The following is a 19,269-nucleotide window of genomic DNA, read 5'->3' as shown; positions in this document are numbered from 1 at the left end:
CTTTGCATTTCAAAGTTTGGTTAAAGGACTACCGGCGTGGTCTAAGCTCGTATTGAACAATGTCAAAACATCCAATGATTATTTTGGGTAAATTCGTTACTTTTCTTGGATCTTTACTTGAAGGTGTAAGCCATTGCTTGAAGCCTAAAATCCAAAATTTGAGAAGCCCATTTGAATCCTTAGATTTCAATATTGTCACTTACTAGCTAATATCAATTGTTAACTTAGAACTTGCAATCTTGACTTTGAAATTAACATCTTTCCGCGTAAAAGTTTGATTCCTTGATAAGGAACACTTGAGACTTGATTTTTAGACAAAATCATACACCTTTTCAAAAACCTTACAACATGTGAATCATTGCATAATTTATGGTGTTTATGTTTGGTTAATTGAATTCTTAAATCAAAGTCTTTGAATCTACGTGCTTGCGTGAGGGTTGACCGTAAGACTAGGCCGACTATACCCGTCCTATATCATTTATGCTTTCATAAATATGTATGACATTTTGTAAGTATTATGCAAATATTCTTCAAATATTTGTTAGAATTTGGTTTGACATGTTAGGTTGTGATGAGATAAAGTATGCATGTATCAAATCAAAACAAATTTTTTTCTTGAAAAATGGATTTTCAAAAAGAGAAGTGCACTGGTTTTTAGTATAGTTTTTACTTTTAATATAGATTTTAGTTTTTTAAATATTACAAAAATGACGTCTTATTTTTAAAATTTTAAATATTTACAAAGAAAATCTAGGAGATAACAAAAACTATTTTCCAAATTTTATATTCAATTTTAAAAAATTGAAAAACAACGTGCATTTTTTAATTATTTAGAAAATTGAAATTGGGAGATGATTTTTTTTTTTTTTTCTGAGTAAACATAAGCTTAAACTCTTTTGGTTTAGGATTTACGGTTATACTTCGACAATCTACAAATAATCTTATAATGATGGGAAAGAGAACCTTCTATACCATTTACTAGATAATTGAATTTAACCCGCATCATTTTATCTTATTTCCCTTCCTTTATTCTTATCTTTATTCTTTATCTCTTTCCATCTTCAATCTCTTTTTCCTCTTGCAATTTCTACTCTTCTTATTCCTCTCTCCTAACATATGGTCTACTTGAAAACGCATGTACTTTACCCTTTACCTTTTTATTTCTACCTTCATTCTTTTTAACGAGAATTTATTTTTGAATAAATTAAATTAAATGTCACTTAAAAGTAAAATTAGAGGATTTCAAATTCTACATGGAGGGGCCCTCGCAAGTCTTTCTTTTAGAATTTTTTTAAAGTAATAATATATTTGAAACACAATAATAACATATAAATAAACAAAATGAAAAATCACTTAATTTTATGTTTATTCAAATATTTTATTCTTAAAGGCTAGACAAGGGTACTATCGTAAAAGAACCCCTGGAGACCTTTGCGAGGAAGGCTCAACGGGGTTTATTTTCATGCTTTGTACAGGTACATACGTACATGCGCACGATCAGCGTCATACGTACGCCAGTGTCCCAACATCGTACATCTCTGGACGGCAAAATCGCCCTCCGTCTTCGAATTGCGAAACGAGCTCCAAAGCCCCAAAAATGGCGGGTGGTGGAAAGGTCTCCTTTAAAGTCACTCTCACCTCCGATCCTAAGCTTCCCTTCAAAGTGTTAGTGAAAGAAATCGGCTTTTTCTTTTCTGCATTTCGAACAATTTGGAGGAAAAAAAAATTGTTCTGTGTTTGCTTAGGGTTTCTTCTTTTTCTAATTCAAATTTTTCAATCGCAGTTTTAGCGTTCCAGAAGCAGCCCCTTTCACGGCTGTTCTGAAATTCGCAGCCGAAGAGTTCAAAGTTCCTCCCCAAACCAGCGCTATCATCACCAATGGTACCCAATTACTCTATATTATTTTTCCGATATTTGTGTGTATTGTTTGTATATGCGGTCATCCCGTTTTTTTTTTTCCATTATTTTTTTGAATTTTCATTTTGTTGCTTTAGGAATTTTCAAATTAATTTGTTTATAGTTCGGATTATTCCTAAGATATTTGAAGAGTCGACCAGAAAAAAGTTTAAGAATTTTTATGTAGAAAATACTTTTTTGAAGAATTAGGGATCCTCTAAAATTGATTCTTATTCTTTGAAGCTCAATCACAATTTAGAATATCATAGCATATGGTAAGCCTCCTTAAGTTGAGCCCGTGATAGGCGTATTGAATAACTAGTTTTACACTATATTTGGCTGCATAGGATTGAGGCCTTAGAATTATTATCCGTGTTATTGATTTGTTTGCTTTTATGCATTAATTATTTTGGAATTCAGTTTAAATTATGTAGGCTCCAAATCCACTTCATGAAAGCAGGATTCATGACAAATGGACCTAGCTTTTCATAAATAAATAATTTATGAATTAATTAATTATTTTCTGCCTGTGGTTTAAAAATTGAATCTCTTAGTCTTCTGAACTTGTTGATTGTTCATTTCTTTCCCCCAAATTGAATGCCGTTATCTTCCTTGCATGTTTGCTGCGAACCTGTGAGAATCTCCAAAATTACACTCTTCTGAAGATGGCATGTGTCTCATGAAGTTGGATGTGTTTTCTGAACTTGTTGATTGTTCAAATCTCTCTCAAATTGAATGCCTTTATCTTCTGTACATGTTTGCTGTGAACCCGTGACTCCGTGAGAATCTCCAAAATTGTACTCTTCTGAAGATGGCATGCGTCTCATGAAGTTGCATGTTTGTCATGTAACACATGCCAATTCCATAGTTTGCTCAATAGTCTGAAGGTGGCAATTGATTTTTTTGGCATCATAGTTTATATCACCTTTAAGCCTGCCTAGAGTAACAACTAGCAAGAATTAATTTCATTAAGCATTTGATGGTTCTTTTTTGAATGACAAAATGATCATGGATTTGAAGCCCTAGTGAATGAATATTAAAATCGTGATGAACTTCCATATTTACCGTTTACTTTTGTGGTGCGTCTATTTGTATCACTGATCAGCATAGCTTTTTAAATGGAACAGGAAAGTGGATGCCTTTTCTGAAGTTTGTTAACTCAGTATCTATCACATTAGATGGCTATATTTGGGGTGGGTTCTAAGTTTCTGTAAAAAATATTGTGACAAAATTTTCATTTATAAAAATGTAGAAAGAAAAAAAGAAGAATAGGAAGTTCATATTGGAGCAGAAAAAGCCCCTGTGGTTATCAAGTAGGGATTCCACTCAAAGATAATTTAAGTCTGAGCTTCCAAAAAATTTTTAAAATTTCTTCGTAGGCTTTACTGGCTATATAACTCACCAAGATTTTAAATCTTGTTGATGAACAATCTTATCAAAACTGCTTATAATTATTATTTTTAAAGTAGTTTACCATCCACATTGTCCATTAAATTTCCAAGGAAATTTAGATAGGCTTGTTCCGAGTCGCCGACGGCTTGTTTGATGATTTATAGTTTTAGAGACATGCTTCTAAAGACAGTGATGGAGTATCACATATGGATAATTCTAGGCGATCATATTGTACCCAAAGATTCAGATATTACTAATTTGTCTTTGTTTGGGAAATATGAAATTTTATAAATTCTAGTTAATTTAGGGTTGCTTCAGATATTTTTCTTATTATTTGGGGTTGATTTTGATATTTAACTAGATATTTTATATTTTTATTACTTTGAGGTTGTTTTGTTATTTTTAATTGTTTTATCTTTAGGGTTTCATGGTTGCCTATACTTACTGGTTTGCGATGTAAGGGAGTATTGATTTTTGGATGATTTAAAACTGAGTCTCATTCTCTCTCTCTCTCTCTCTCTCTCTCTCTCTCTCTCTCGGTTTAACTCTCATTCGTTCTCTCTACAGCAGTCTCTCTCCCCACCTCTCCATCACATCTAAATCTCTCTCTAATTCACGTTTGTTCTTCTTTCTTCTTTTTCTCTTCTTCCTTCTCTTCTCCCATCTCTCTTCCTTTCTTCCACTATTTCCCTCTCTTCTTTGTCTGTTTCTCCTGTGTCCGTAGTCTCACATCAATTTGTATCAGGGCGCACTCTGTTTTAGCCACAAAGTTCTCTGTTGACACCATTAATCTCCAGCCCCTTAGTCACTCCCAAGAAATCAAAACCTTACTCTTTTCCCCTCAAGAAAATCACCCAAATCTGCGGAAAGACAATAACAGAGAGAAAGCAGAAGACAGCTGGAAAAGAAAAAAGACAAAAAAATTTGTTGCTGCCAGCTATGAACTTCAGACAAGGTTCAGGGGAAAAGAACAGAAAAGACTGCTGCTGCTGCTGTTTCAATGTCACACTGGACAAGGAATTCCATCACTTCATCAGAACTTTCGCTGGAACTACTTGCTGTCAGAACCACCATAAATCTGTAGCAACCCATCATCAAAGCCCTTTGCTTTGCCTTGAATTCTTTCCGCTTTCACAAAAACCTCATTGTTGTAGCCATTTGATCATCGGCCAAAGTCCCTTTTTCGCAATTGCAGCCCCTCCCCATCTTCACAATTCCAGTGTTGTGCTGATAGCCCAACCCAGTGACCATGACCAGAAAGTATTTACTGCTGCCTTGAGCGTTTTTGAACTGCGACATGGAACTTTGAATATAAACTGACTCCGATAGTAAAAGCTTAAGAATTTGCTGCAGAATACTGGCAAGAAATATATCCTGCTAGCATCAGTTCCAGGTTTTCTCATCCTGACACCACCATTTCCAGATTTGCTGTCATATTTGGTGTTTTCCTGTAAGATATTGGCTGTTCGCTGCTAGCAATTGGATGGATATCAGAGAAAATATAGTCTGACCTAGAGTCAGTAGCATTATTGGAGGCACTTAGTAAGGTTACATGGACCTCAATATGTGCTCGTACTCCAATAGGCAAGCTGGTGAGTTTGCACTAGGCCAATTCTTTTGTGTTTTTACAATTCTTGTGCTCACAAAAACATAAAATAAAAAAAAATAAAAAAAATCATTGCCTTACTTCTTTGCTTAAAATCTTAATTTTGTTTCTTTTTATCCTGCAATATCTTTGCATATGCGTCTGTCCCAAGGAAAAAAATTAGTCATTTTTATGAATTTGGTTATCAATTAGTTGGCAATTCCCAGCAAATGGATGGACCTAGGTATCAATTTGGTTTTGCGTGCAGACTCCCTCTGTTACTTAGATTGGTTAGTCGACATAGAGAGTTATTTTGATTAATATGGATTTTCTGATGCCAATGCATCCAATTTGCTAATTCTAGACTTGTTGGATTGGCTAAAGAATATTGGCAAAAAAATTGAAAGACATATGTTTCTGTGTTTGGGAGCATGGATTTGTATGTATGGATTTAAAGAAAAATTACACAATTTTGAATTATATATTGTTCAAATACGCACAAATCCAAATCCAAGGCCTCCCCCAAACACAGTGTAATAGGGTTACTTTACAGCACCACGTATTACCACCTGATCTGAAATGAAATACTTTTTGAATGAGAAAAGAGAAATCTGTTCCTCCTCACTGGCGACCATTAGTAAACAAATTGGATAACATTAATTCAGTGTGTCAGAATGTTTTGCTAAATTTAAGTATCACATGGTAGAGTGTGATGTGGGTGAGTGCTGAAAATTATAATTGTGTTGTTAATAGGATTATGTCAAGAAAATAAGAGTCAAATTCCTTGGCAAAGCGCAAAGATTCCCATATCTCTGTCGTAAGGTTTATAGCATGGCTTTGGAAGCTGAGAGTCCTATATGAAAAACGTTAACTCTCACCTGTGGGGATTTAATCAGTCTAGTAAATTCTAGTGGTCAAATGGTGAGTCTTTATTTGAAGGACCTTCCTATGGTGCTTGAGGACGCCACTCATTCTATGTCAGTTCTTCATTTTGCTGCTTGGTTGAAGTTGTTTGAGACTGTTAGGTTGTTTCCTACTAGTATCGCACATCATACTAGTACAGTAGTACTGTATTATGCCATTTCAAAACTTGAGTCAGTTTTTTCTAGCTGCAGGAATTTGATGGAGCAACACCTGCGAATAAATTGGGGATTTGCCTTTGTTTGGGAAATATCATATTTAAGGAATTCTAGTTATTTAGGGCTGATTAGGATCTTTTAGGTATTTTTGTGGTTTATTTTGATTTTTAATTACTTTGGAGCTATTTTATTTATTTTTAATTAATTTGGGTTATTTGTGCCTTTTAGTTTTATCTTTAGGGTTTATTGATTGATTATAGATATAAACTTATGATGCAACGGATTATTGAACTTTTATGATTAAAAATTGAATCTCACATATATTCTTCTCTCTCTTTCTCCCCCCATGTCTAAATCTCTCTCTTATTTATGTTTCTTCTTCTTCTTCAACTTCTTTTCTTGCCCCTTCTCTCTCTTATCCCTTCCTTTCTTCCCGTATTTCACTCTCTTCCTTTGTTGTGTCTGCTTTGTGATTCTGTCCCTACACCACTTGGATGAGTTTTCCAGGAGTGGATGAAGGTCTTACTTATTAAGCTTTCTTCCTGGTATGCTTGTAAATTGTAAGAATAGTAAATCTAATTGGCTTGTTAGGTGATCCCAGTGGTCATTTTGCATGGGAGACTCTCCTTCTTGCTCCAACAAATCCTGGTTTTGTTAACCAAACAAGCCATCTATATATTTTGACAAGAGAGTGAGTGGCAATAAATTAACCTGTTACTTTGGGCACCATAATGAACAGCCGACATAAGGCACTAAGGGAGCCCCAAGGAGATTTGCACCTAGTAGGATTCAAACCAAGTACCTACGCTTCTCAAGGATCTTTTCCCAACTCCTCATCACCGGCTTGCTCCCCCTGGGGTTAATAAAATGATCTTTGTCTCTATGCTTTCAATGTGTGGCATAGATAGTGCATTAAACAATTTTTTGGATGATTCAAGTGTTTACATTTGTAATGAAGTTGATGTTTCAAATGGGAACTTGACAAGAGCTTGCTGCTGCTTAGGGAACCACCTTGGGAACCATATACTTCTTACACCTCTCTGCCAAAGTATTTGTATCCCATTTGTGCTGTTCTGCTGAACTGAAATAAAATGATGAGAAATGAAAATAAAAAATATCTGCGGGAGAGGAATATTTATTATAAACTAGCCTTGTATTCACACATTGTGCGTGCTTCTTGGCTTTCGGTAGCCATGATTCTCATGGATGGTAATAAGATTCTGCAGTGCGTTACAAAAATGTCAGAGATATGGGTGATTATTGGTAGTCATCGGCAGTTATGTGTAAGATTTATATATGCTGAAATTACCCGTTTATATTGAAAATTCAATATAAAGTTGTATAGATAGGACATCATTTTTGGAACATAATGGGTGAAAAAATATCAATTAAAACCATAATTATTTAATTTAATTAATAGTATAGATGGGTGCCATTTTAGTTAACCAACTTCTTTAGTCTTTATATATGAATGTCTCTAGCTTTAAGCCATTTAAGACTAGCTTTTTCCTTCTATAATTTCAAGTAACTCTAGATCTGCATTCATGCTCTTTTACCTGCTAAGTTCCTGTCAGTTGTTAACACGTTTGTCTTACAAACAAAATTTTATTTGTTGTGTCCTTGGTTTACTGTTATTCCTTATTTTGAAATTTATTTCTTCTGTGTTTGGTTTGTCTGCAGATGGTGTAGGAATTAATCCTCAACAAAGTGCCGGTATGCTGTCCTAATGCCTTATTAGTTTTGTGCTTTCATTCATCTTTCTGTTCTAATATCGTCTACATGCTGCTTTATTGTTTAGTTTTGCACCTTGAGTTCATATTGATGTTCTGGTTTCTATTACATTTCATGTTGAAACATTTCCTTGCACACCTGCACTTCTCCTTTCAATGTTTATTATTTTGTTGGTGATTAGTGTAGCTCTTTTTGGAGTCATTTCTTCCACCTTTCACAATCTATCATGAATATTCAAAATAAGCCAGCCCCAACCTCATTCAAAATAATAATAATAATAATAATAATAAAGCAAAAATAAAAAGAAGGAAAAAACTGGAGGCAGGATGTTGAACTCCTTGTGCTAGAGCAAATTCCCTTTCTTTTATGAATTTTGTTTTTCTGAAGGTAGTAGGTAGCATTCACTTGTTTTTGTAACTTTCTAAGTGTCCCCCACTCCCCCCCCCCCCCTCCCTCCCTCTCTCTCTCTCAAAAAAGGATATTTGTAGATAAAGTAAAGTTCTCTTCTGTTGTGTTCTGTTCACAGAATGAATGGAATGGAATTAGGGAAGAATGAAATAGAAATTGTATAGAGATAAAATATTTTACAAGAAAGTTTTTCTTGCAAAAGCTTGTGTTATTCCGTTAAACACCAAAGGGATAGGAATAGACATGCCCATGGTTAAATGTGGGATTTTATAACAATTAAAGTTTTATACCGTTATATTCCTAGGAATATACATTCTGCAATCAAGCATAACATTCTAGACATAAAAATGAAAACATAATTCAAATATGGTTGAACACTTTTTCTCAATATTTTTCCTGACAAGCAAAGGAATGACTTTTCTCTCTTTTTCCCTGTATCCTCTGTTGGTCCTGGTCCTGGACTAAACAGCCTTCTAAATGAATCTAAAATCACATAAGCATGAACAAGAAAACTAAGGGGGAAATGGTGGTGAACAGAGTACCGCATCATTGTTCAAATTGGGGAGTTCTCTCACCTCCATTCATGAAGTTGATTTACGGTTCTTAGAGGCAGTGCAATCCCTAGTGTCCAGAATCTCTTAATTAAGATACCCAAATATCAACATAGCAATTTCCTTTAGATTCTCTTTTATTCTCTGGGAAAGATTCACTGCAAGCCATGCTAGTACTTCACAATAACTACTAGGGTTGTCTTAGGAGCAGATTCTATGTTCATCCCAATGTGAGCAAGTGCCACTGGAATGTAAAATTTCCTCTCTCTCTCTCTTTCTCTCTATGTATATGCATATATACATAGAGGGAGAGATAGAGACACACACACAAACTACATGTTTTAGTTGTGCGCAGCGTGCGCCAGCTGTTCCTGTGCACTGCAATCAATGGAGACCGCGCAGGCACAAAACCTCATATTTCAAGGGATGGTGCTTCCACATCTTAAGATACACGTCACCATCCTCTTTGAATTCATTGCGCTTCATTGACATTCTTTGAATTCATTACACCCCCACCCCTCCAACTTTCATCAACACCCTTTTGAATTCATCGCCACTGCCTCCGTCCTCATTGAAGCCCTCATAATCCACTTTCAGAAACAATAGTTGTTGATTCAGAGAAATGATGGAGTTCAGAGGGGGTCTCAACTGTTCCCTAGAATTTTATGGCAGGAGGGACTGCTCCATGCCTCGCATTCACACTTATTGACACAAAAAATGATGGAGTTCATATCTCTCTCTGTATTGTCTTATTGATTGTGAAAATTATGGATTGCAGATTGGCTAGAAATGATGGAGCTTAGGGGCATCTCCGTTTACTAGAATCAGTGGTGAGAGAGGCCACACCTTGCCACCACCTCCACGGCTCCACCTTATCAACACTGGAAACAATGGGTTCCAGATTGGCTGGAAATGATGTAGTGCAGGGAGGTTCTTGGTTGTTCACCGGAATAAATGGTAGGAGGGTACCTCCTCAGCCTCATCAACACCAAGAACGATGGGTTCCAGTGGCCGGGAATAATGTATAGTTCAGGGGGGGTTTTTGGTTCACCCAAATCAATGGTGAGAGTGGTTGAGGGGGTCTTGAACTGCCTCCTCAAGTGTGCCTGTTCAAGGAAGGGGAGAGGAGTCATTTTTCAAATGATGGGAGCAGGTGTGGGGGGTAGGGATATGCTTAAAGAAACATGATCTCTGTTAATTGGAGTCTGCTGGAACAGCCAGTGTGCACTGTGCACAGGTGAAACATGTATAGATATATACATCCATAGTTTGCTTAGACGAGGCATATCCACTTTGGAGGCCTAAAATGAGACCTTTTGGCGACTATCTTGTGCAAGAAATTTCGATCTAAGGGAAAATATCCATGGTCGTTTTTAGAGTCTAAATATTTATTTTTATTTTTCATGATTTGAGAGTCAAGGGCATTTTTTATTATTTTATAGTAGTTGGATGTTGGGTGTAATTTTGGGTTTAGTAATATCTAGTTGGATTTGTGGGCAAAATCAATGAAGTCAATTCTGGGCAAGAACTTGGGCACTAGATATCCTTGGCCACCAAGAATAACTGTGTGGTCATCAAATATTCTTGGTTATCGATTTCATTTTTCTTTTGACATGTGATGTAATGTCACCTTCAATAGAATTGAGTGATTAAGAATTTGGTTTTTCTTTTGCAAGAATTTTCTTAGCCCCTATATAAAATAAATAAATAAAAATTTCTCTTTCTCTCTCTCTCCTTTCTTTCTTCCTAGCCTTGTGTCATGTTATCAGTTTAACTAGAAACTGGCAAAACCAAAATTTTCCAGTACAATCTAAACATGAGTGGTATTGACCTGGCTTTCTATGCATACAAAACAACAACAACAACAACTAAAACAAGCCTTAAGTCCACTAGATGGGGTCGGTTATGTGAAAATCCTTTTCCGTCAATTCACACAATCAAGGGCGTTTTCCTCTGCTAGCTTAAGAACTATTAAATCATTTTCACCATCTCATGTCAAGTTAATTTAGGTCTACCTCTACCCTTCTACTATTAGTGACAATAACTCACTTCTTATTGGCGTGCTACTTGGCCTATGTTTCAAATGCCCAAACCATCTAAGTCTCCCCTCTCTTTTCTTATCTTTTACTGATGCTGTGTCGAACTTACTGCAAATATCTTCGAATCCTTAATTAATCTTTCAAAGTCATACTACTCATCTACCTTAGTGTTCGCATTCCAACAAATTTTTTTTTTTTGGATATGTTGTTCTTAGTTGCCCAACATTCTAATCCATATAACATAACTGGTCTTATAGTTGTCTTATAGAAATTTTCTTTATACGTTTTACATTACCTAAATCTTTGCACTTTCTTTCTCCGACTCTAGCAAGTTATATATATCACTTTCTCCTTTTGTATCTAAACTAGTATATAAGGACTTATTTGGTATCATTGCTATTTTCTGTTTATGTTTCTCCACAGTAAAAAAACAAATTATAAAAACATGTTTGTTTCTGTTGCCATTTTTCTGTTTTAGTTGCTGGTTCAGTCGTCTGTCCAAAAACAAAAAATCAGATTTTATGGTTTTTAAGTTTGTTTTGACAATTCGTTTTCAAAAATTTTAATATCCAAAAATAGTTTTTTTTGGATTAAATTATTCATTTTATACACTTCTAAATTAAAATCAAAATTATATGATCATATTAATTTACATATAATTAAAATAAAAATATACATAAATTTTAAAAAATAATAATTAAGCCAATTACAAAATTTTTTTACTGTTTTTCAATTGTCATGCCCAATAAAATTTTTATTGGAAAGTAAATTTCGAAAGTAAAACAATTAGAGAAAATGATTATAAGAAAATTTTCTTATTATAGTACTTTTTTTTAATGTTATATTATTTTTAATTTTCTTATTTTAATCATATTTTTATAATATTTTGATTGAAAGATGAAATTAAGTATTTTTTTAATTAAGTTTTAAATTTGTATTAGTTTTATAAAATATTAACCAAATAGGTTGTTGGTTTCTAGTTTTTATTTGCTGTTTTTGGTTTTGGTTTTTTGTTTTTCTAATTTTTGATAGTGATACCAAACGGCCCCTAAGTTATCATAAGCTCTATGTTATGCTTCACTAATAATCTTTTTTGCATCTTTCTCTATGTCTTCAATTTTGCCATGTTTTGTACCGCATTTTTCTTTTGTCTTTACAACTTTTTAGATGTCTTGACCCTACAACCAACTTTTTCTACTGCCTAAGAATCTTCCTCTAAATTCACCTAAAATCTCTTTTGCTGTCTTTTTCTTAGAGCTAGCCATTCTATTGCACAAAATGTTTGCATCTCCTTTATCCCTTATTGTCGAATCCCTCACTTTGATCATTTTATCTTTAAATTTTACTATTTTCACCCTTTGGGAACCACCACCTAGTCCTTTTGCATTATCTTTGTTCTTTCTATTCCATTTTCTAGTGCATATATATGATAGATACTAGAACCTTGTGTTGCGTAGTTGAACTGTCACTTGGGATAACTTTACAGTCCTTACATGATAAATTATGCCCCCTCCTAGTTATGAAAAAAATCTGTTTTGAGTCTTTTGACTTTTATTTTGTCCACTCTTGATGGTTATTAAGTGTTATTCTCTTTTCCTAAAGCAAGTATTCACTATTCAGTATAACCAAATCAAAAGACAGAAAAATCTAAATCATTTCATTGGCTTATTTTTATCTCCATATCCATGACCATATATCCTCTCATAGCCTTTGTTGTCTTTTCCAATGTATCCCTTCCAATAAGCTCCTATGAATGTTTTTTTAGACACCCTTGTACAACACTATCCATATCCTCCCATTTATTATCTCTAAGCCTAGAATTGTCTTTATTTTTATAATCCTATGTCATATTCTTTTAACATCTACCACATTATCTTTTAGGTCTATAATGATTCTCACCCCATTTTTATGTTTTTCATTTCCACTGTACCAAAGTTTAAATCTTGATTTTTCAATTTCTCTAGCTTTTTCCTCTACCCACTTAGTCTTTTGAAGACAAATAATGTTATTTTATTTTATTTTTTTTATCATTGTCTCCACTATCTCCATGCTTTTGCTGGTAAGTGCCCTATATTCTGAGTTGTTAATCTAATCTTAATTTTCTATACTAACTTCTTAATCCTCTCCTGTTTAGAATGCCCTGGCCTAGCCCACCATTATCCATTTTTCTCTATATCCAGGTGATATAAGTGCAACGGGTTGCTCGTAGAGGACTTCCCAGTGAAAGCTTGATAAGGATTCATACCATATAGGTAATCTACTTGTTCCATAACCTGCATTCACATCACAAATATCTAAGAAACACCTTGATGCCAGGTCCAGATTTCACACACATAACAGTCCTCACACACCTGAACTTACCACCTTTACTATACTCACCCTGATTGTTGAGTCTAAAAATGGATATACAGCAATGAAATTGAAAAAAATTAAGCATGTAGCTTTGGAATGTGTTACAAAGCTGGGATAAGATCACGGCTCATGCAAACATAATTTAAAAGATAGGGTAGATCAGAATGAGAAATTCAATGCAAAAGTTAAGCCTACAAATCAAAATAAAAACCCTAATCGACTAGCCAAGAAACCCTAGCCACAAAACATCTTCTAGATCCACAGGTAGAGCGAGGAGATACAGGAGAGAGTTCTGATGGTGAGATAACAGAGTGCAAGAGGGAAAATCAAGAAGAGAAAACATATTGAGAGCAGGAGAAGATCTCATCGGCTGATTACTGTGGTGATGGACAGAAGCAGCAAGTGATGGAGACCAGAGATTAGAACACATACCCAGCCTTTGGAATGGTAGAGAGGGAGAGGGAGGGGAGGGACGTATCCTGGACCAACTCAAAATAGCTCCAACAAAAGAAAACAAGCAAAAACTTCTGTGATCCCATTTTTCCTTTCTTTTTTCTGTAGAATGTGTAAAAAGTTCTGTAAATAGAATTCTTAATAAAATAATTGCAAGACAAATTTTACAATTTAATTTTTTGATCAGATAAATTCAAATGAAATTCCTTCATTTAATAATAATAATAATAATAAAGTGAATCTAGTGATTTCAATGGAGAATCCGAAAAGCAGAGGATCCTAAAGAAGAAGTAGAAGAAGAGAGAAGAAACCTACCTCCAGCTTGGAGCAAAAGGGCAAAGGATGGAGCTCCAAGCTTGTCCGCCACATTGTTACTGCACAGTGGCAGGAGGCATGGCTGTTGGGAAGCTGGAGGAATGGCTGCATGGCGGATTGGTACTGTTGCAATGTGGCAGTAGCTGGCGGCTCAAAATATGGAGGGCAGACTGGCAACTGTTAAAGGCTCAGAAGAAATTAGCATTCAGTTCAATCAAAGGGCTTTTATGTACCTAGACACCTAGAGTTCCAACTGCAGGGATGTTTGCCAGAGGCTGGAGGGATGGCTGAATGGCAGAATGGTGATGGCATTTGTTTTTTGGCATCAGTGGCAGGTGGCTCAAAGAGCAAAGGATGAACTGGTGATTGTTGAAGGCCTTAGGCTTCTTAGGCTGGAAAGAAGTTCGGTTTCGATACAATTGAAGGATCCTCATTAATCAAGTTTTGTTCTGTTTTGTTTTGTTTTGTTTTGTTTTGTTTTTTTTGTTTTTTGTTTTTTTTTTAAAGGTTCAAAACCAACAAATCTATTTTTTTTTTCTGCTTCAGTCAGTTCACACGCACACTAAATATGCTTCTGGATGAACTAGACTATTCTACTTTTTTTTCTGTGCCAAACTGAACCACCAATTGCTTTAGATTTATTTTGCACACTCCTCCCTCCCCATCTGACTCTCATTGTGCCTGTTATGCTTCTACTGCACTATTCTGTTGCTGTTCACAGCACAGTAAACACATGATTTAGCCTGATTTCTACCTTGCTTCGTGAGTCAAAGCAAAATTATTTTCTTATCTTTCTCAAATCCTATCGTATTCTACTTCTTGGCTTTCAAACCCATCACAACACGATTGCACTCCCAAGCTCTGCTCATGCAAGCACAAGTTTTATGAATTTTCAAAGCACTCCCCTGGGTCCCCCCTCGATATGTTAAGGTGGAGGTCTAACTCAAATATTTGAAAGTTTTGAGAGATTTTAGAGATTATGAAGTTTTCAAAAGTAAAGTTTAGATTAGCATTGAGCAATCCCTACATGCAGCGGCACTAACAAATAGAGATAGTTTATATTAGCATTCAGTGAAATCATTGAGGACAGTTGTGAAATAAAGCAAAGTCAGGTATTTGATGAAGATCTTTCAATCGATAGATAGGCTTGAGTGTTCAACATAGAGGTTGTCTTCCTACCTCTGCTCCCCGCTTAATTTTTTCTAGAGAGAGCAGATATAACAATATGAAAGTAAGATGATGATGAAGTGTGCATCCATTCCTTCTCTATTATTGTCTCCATAATGAATCAAGTTAAAAAACTTCATTTTGGAACCGAGTGGATTGGATTGATTCTGCCAACCAGCTAATTGCGGAGCCCATTCTGAATGCTATGAAATTTTTAGTATATATAATAGAGAAAAGAAAAAGGGGCAGTCCGGTGCACAAAGCTCCCGCATATTCTGGGTCTGGGGTCCACTCATGCTGCACTTAATGTCTTAATTCTTTTCACACATAGCCAGTTCCCAGTCCAAGTAAAGGAGGGGCTAGAGGGTGGGGGTGGGGGTGGTGGTTGATGTTTTTTCCCTGTTTCTGTTCCTCTCATCTTCCTGTTCACACCCCCCCCCCCCCCCCCCCAAAAAAAAAAAAAACCCCCCCAAAAAAAAAGCACTTTTGTGTTGGAGTTAGGACCTTGTTGAGTATTCAGTACTTCACTCTTATTTAAAATTTTCTGATGCTGAACTTTTTAGTATAAGGTTTGGGTTTTGGATTCAAATTTCACACAATTCTGCATTCATCCGGATTGTCCAAATCCATACAATTTTTCCCTGCAAGAACAACATCATTGGGCCGCCCCCCCCCCCCCCCTCCTCTCCTAAAGGAAGGTAAGAAGAATATATTAGCTCAAAGAGGAGATTACAACAAAAGATGAAGTAGTGGTTCAGAAGAGGACTGACAGCATCATTGTTTTTATGTCTCTGGGTTGGATTTTATGTTGTTCTGTCCATGTCCCTCACAATTTAAGCCTTCTATTTCCTATTTAGAAGATGATTCCTGGTCCTCTGCGCTTTGGAAGGGTATTTTGCAGGGTTGAGATGGTTTCGGCACCTGCAGCTTAGACCAAATAATGCACCAAGGATTGAGTGAGTTAATGTTGGTGGCGGTAGAAGGGATATGGGTAGAACTAGAATAACTTGTGATTAATAAAAGCCCACCATTTGTCAGGGTATATTGCTCGACACCTTGCAAATTGGCGGAAAAGGGATTCATGTAGCCAATCCATCTAGTTGGACAGGGTTGGTAGTAGTTTATTTATTTATTTTGGAACTCATGTAGTTTGTATTTTTATCTCAAAATTTATTCTTGTTTTGGTTAGTTGAATGTTGTGGCTAAAGGGATGTTATGACATTTAACACATGTTCTTACAATTTAATTTTGCAAAAGAAGTGCACCGGTGATAGATGGTTACTGGCTCTTCCCATCCCCGCCCCCCTTCCCGCGCCCTCTCAGATTTCTCTTTCCCCCTATTTATCTTTCCCCTACTCAATAGTGTAGGAGTTGCAATATTCTTGACAATGCGTTCGGGAGCATGGATTTCAGGATTTGGATTTGGTTGAATTTAGAAAAAATTTAGTACATTTTTCGTGTTACATTATTGTCCAAATCCATCCAAATCCAATGCCTTCCCTAAACATACAGTGAGTGTTCAGGACATGATTAGATATTACTACCAAATTTTAAGATTTTCTGTTGCTGCATTTTTCACTTTACAGTTTAGGTCTTTGATTCAGATGATTCAGATTCTGCACCAAATTCTGCATTCATGTGTTTTGAGCAAATCCATACAATCCTTGCCTAAGCACAGCATCATTGTTTTTGCATCTGTGGGTTGGATTTTGTTCTCGCCACGTCTGTTGCAGTTTAAATCTTCTATATCATATTTAGAATAGATAATGCCAAATCCACTGCACTTTGGAAAGGTAGTTTGTATGGTTGATCCTCAAGTCTCACCAAAATGTAATTGTTGGCTTTGTCAGGTAATGTCTTCCTTAAACATGGATCCGAACTACGCTTGATTCCTCGTGATAGGGTTGGAGCTCTCCAAGTATGCTTTTAGAAGCTGGCGGTATGGTTTATTTACTTTCTTGAAATGGGTTTGAATCCCCTTGGAAGCATTTGGTGGGGTTTTGAGTTGAATGATTATTGGACTCTTGGCGCATTATACTGGTGTAATTTTCCTGCCTCATAATATTACCAGTAACACCAGTGTAATAGATACGCAAGCAGTGTAACCTCTTATCTAAATATAATAAAATGGCTATAACATTAAACTATGGTACTATTTATGAACTGTGGAGGATGAGTAGAGACCGGCCTTTTACAGCACAAAAACTGGGCAGCCATCTCTGGTTAAAAATGGACCTTTTAGACTCTCAGTGAATCATTACTCCAGCGGCCCCACTTACAACTTACAAAGCCTTAGCCCCAAGAATATTATTGGTTAAATCTATTGTTCTTGTCTGGTGGCCATTTCTAATTATTGGACATCTCTCATCTATACGATTAGTCAATTAGTGAAGTTGGGAGTGTATTAGGTTTTTTATGTTTAATTTATAATTAAGTTATAATTACATTTAACTTCTATTTTTACTGTTTTAATTATCTTTATGGAAACTTTAAATTTTAGTAAAAATTTACTATTATTAAGCAATATTTGTTGAACAAAATGAATTCATAACAGCCGAGTAGAGGCTAGAGAAATGGCGAAGATAAAATGCATAAGAATTAATTAATTTCATTTCAAAACATTAAGCACACATTCAATGCGTAGTCATAGTAATAAACTAAAACATGAACAGTGTGTGCATGCCTTGTATATTTATTTTGATTGAAATTAAAAACTGATCATCTCACAATCGTGTTGTTTATGGGTGTCTTGTGCTTGACATTTGAAAATGATCTTCTGTGTTTGGATGAAAATCTTTTTATAAATTAGGGAAGCGTTTGCCTGCGACAATTTTATCTTCACTTTCATTTAATAAGTAAAAAAGTCAAGGTAAAAAAGATGTTGAAAAATAAATTTCAAGTTTTAAAAACTTTAAAATTCTCTGTTATAAAAAATGTAAAAATTTTGAGATTTTAAAAGATTAAAAATATTTCGATGTGCTGCCTATTTTTAAAACTAAAAGTACTAAATTTAGTTTAGTTTTATATAATTATAATATGAGCTGAGACTGCTATGTTTGGGATGACTATAAATATTTATAGTTCAACTATAAAATACGAAAGCAAAGGCTAATTTAGTCAAGTGAGGTAACATGACAATTAATTTAAATTTAGGATGAATTGATAGACATCGCTTATTTTTAATCTTAGGAGGCAAATTGAAAATGACTGGTAGAGCTTATTAGGGTAGTGAAATTTAAAGAATTTTGTATTGCAATTCTTGCTTTGTTCTATTAGGTTAAACTCAACGACCACTCATCATGCCAAAAGAAGATACCAAAGGAGAAAGGAAAGAGACCCCTGCTCGCAGATCATGTGCTGTGCCCCCTCCCCTCCCCAAGGGGGCCCCCCCACCTCCTTCTCCGCGGCTCTCGGTGGAAGACCAGAGCTAGCTTAAATGCTGCCAATGCCGACGCTGCCTAGAATGCATGGTTAGATATGGATGGCTGGACTTCATACCCCACAACCTCTACATAATTCCCTCAAATCTAACATATCATGGTGGGGGGTTAGCTTAACTTGGCTTGGCTAGGTGTAATAGTCTTGAGCCTCGTAAGGTGTTGTCGGCTTTAGCCAACCGGTCTCACGGATTTGTCTTATAAAAGACATCTCACATAATTGGAGCCCAAATCCTCTTTATAAGTCCAAGATTTTCTTAGTGCACATCCTATATAGGGCCGTGATAGACTCTCCAATTCGATCTCTGATTAGTACAAAATAGCTTGTTACCATCAAAACCATATTGATAAAACCTTGGGACTAACAATTTTTGCTTGTTTAAGTATCAAAAATACCGACCAAAAGAAAAAAAAAAAATCCAAAAATACCCACAAAAAAAAAAAAATTTCATTTTCTTTTTAATTTTCCTTTTTCCTTATTTTCTTAGTTGTTTTTAGCCCTATGTATAAGGTCTTTCAAGGTTGGTGCCTCTTGTTTGCGTGCTTGGGCTCTCAATCCCTCATGTCCCACCTCACTCAGGCATCCAATCACATATTCATGCAATTACTACATAAAAATAAGAATTGAAATTCAAAATTTATTACAAGTCAAATCTGTGCAGTTCCACTTGTTACATAAAATTGTAAATAAATACGAGGAAATCGAATAACAAAACATAACACAATCTTGCTCCTGGGCAAAATTGAAATTTAAGGAGAAAGAGACCGATGCACACTGCATGGAGCATAGCATGGGTTGTTTCCTAAAGGGCAAGATAAGAATTTACCAGGAGCTGTGTGCATGGATGGTGTGAGGTCGTCAAA

At 35.5% G+C, this 19,269-nt stretch overlaps 1 protein-coding gene across 1 annotated transcript; it reads left to right on the top strand.

The window, feature by feature from the left end:
- The first annotated feature begins 1,415 nt into the window (after positions 1-1,415).
- On the top strand, positions 1,416-17,115 carry LOC131161811 (ubiquitin-fold modifier 1). Its single transcript, XM_058117797.1, has 4 exons — positions 1,416-1,665; positions 1,784-1,881; positions 7,633-7,665; positions 16,819-17,115. Exons 1-4 carry the CDS (start codon positions 1,463-1,465, stop codon positions 16,896-16,898), a joined length of 414 nt encoding a protein of 137 aa, XP_057973780.1. The 5' UTR covers positions 1,416-1,462; the 3' UTR covers positions 16,899-17,115.
- Positions 17,116-19,269: the final 2,154 nt, after the last annotated feature.

The sequence above is a fragment of the Malania oleifera genome, chromosome 8, assembly GCF_029873635.1.
Source record: "Malania oleifera isolate guangnan ecotype guangnan chromosome 8, ASM2987363v1, whole genome shotgun sequence".
NCBI classification, from domain to species: Eukaryota; Viridiplantae; Streptophyta; class Magnoliopsida; order Santalales; family Ximeniaceae; genus Malania; species Malania oleifera.
This window is presented reverse-complemented; position numbering and strand designations above follow the sequence as displayed.

Bases quoted from the DNA above. Each gene is read 5' to 3' on its own strand.
- LOC131161811 (XM_058117797.1), top strand. From the start codon at position 1,463: ATGCTTTGTACAGGTACATACGTACATGCGCACGATCAGCGTCATACG. The intron at 1,666-1,783 runs GTTAGTGAAAGA...TTTCAATCGCAG, and splicing joins CCTAAGCTTCCCTTCAAAGT to TTTTAGCGTTCCAGAAGCAG. The intron at 1,882-7,632 runs GTACCCAATTAC...GTTTGTCTGCAG, and splicing joins CAGCGCTATCATCACCAATG to ATGGTGTAGGAATTAATCCT.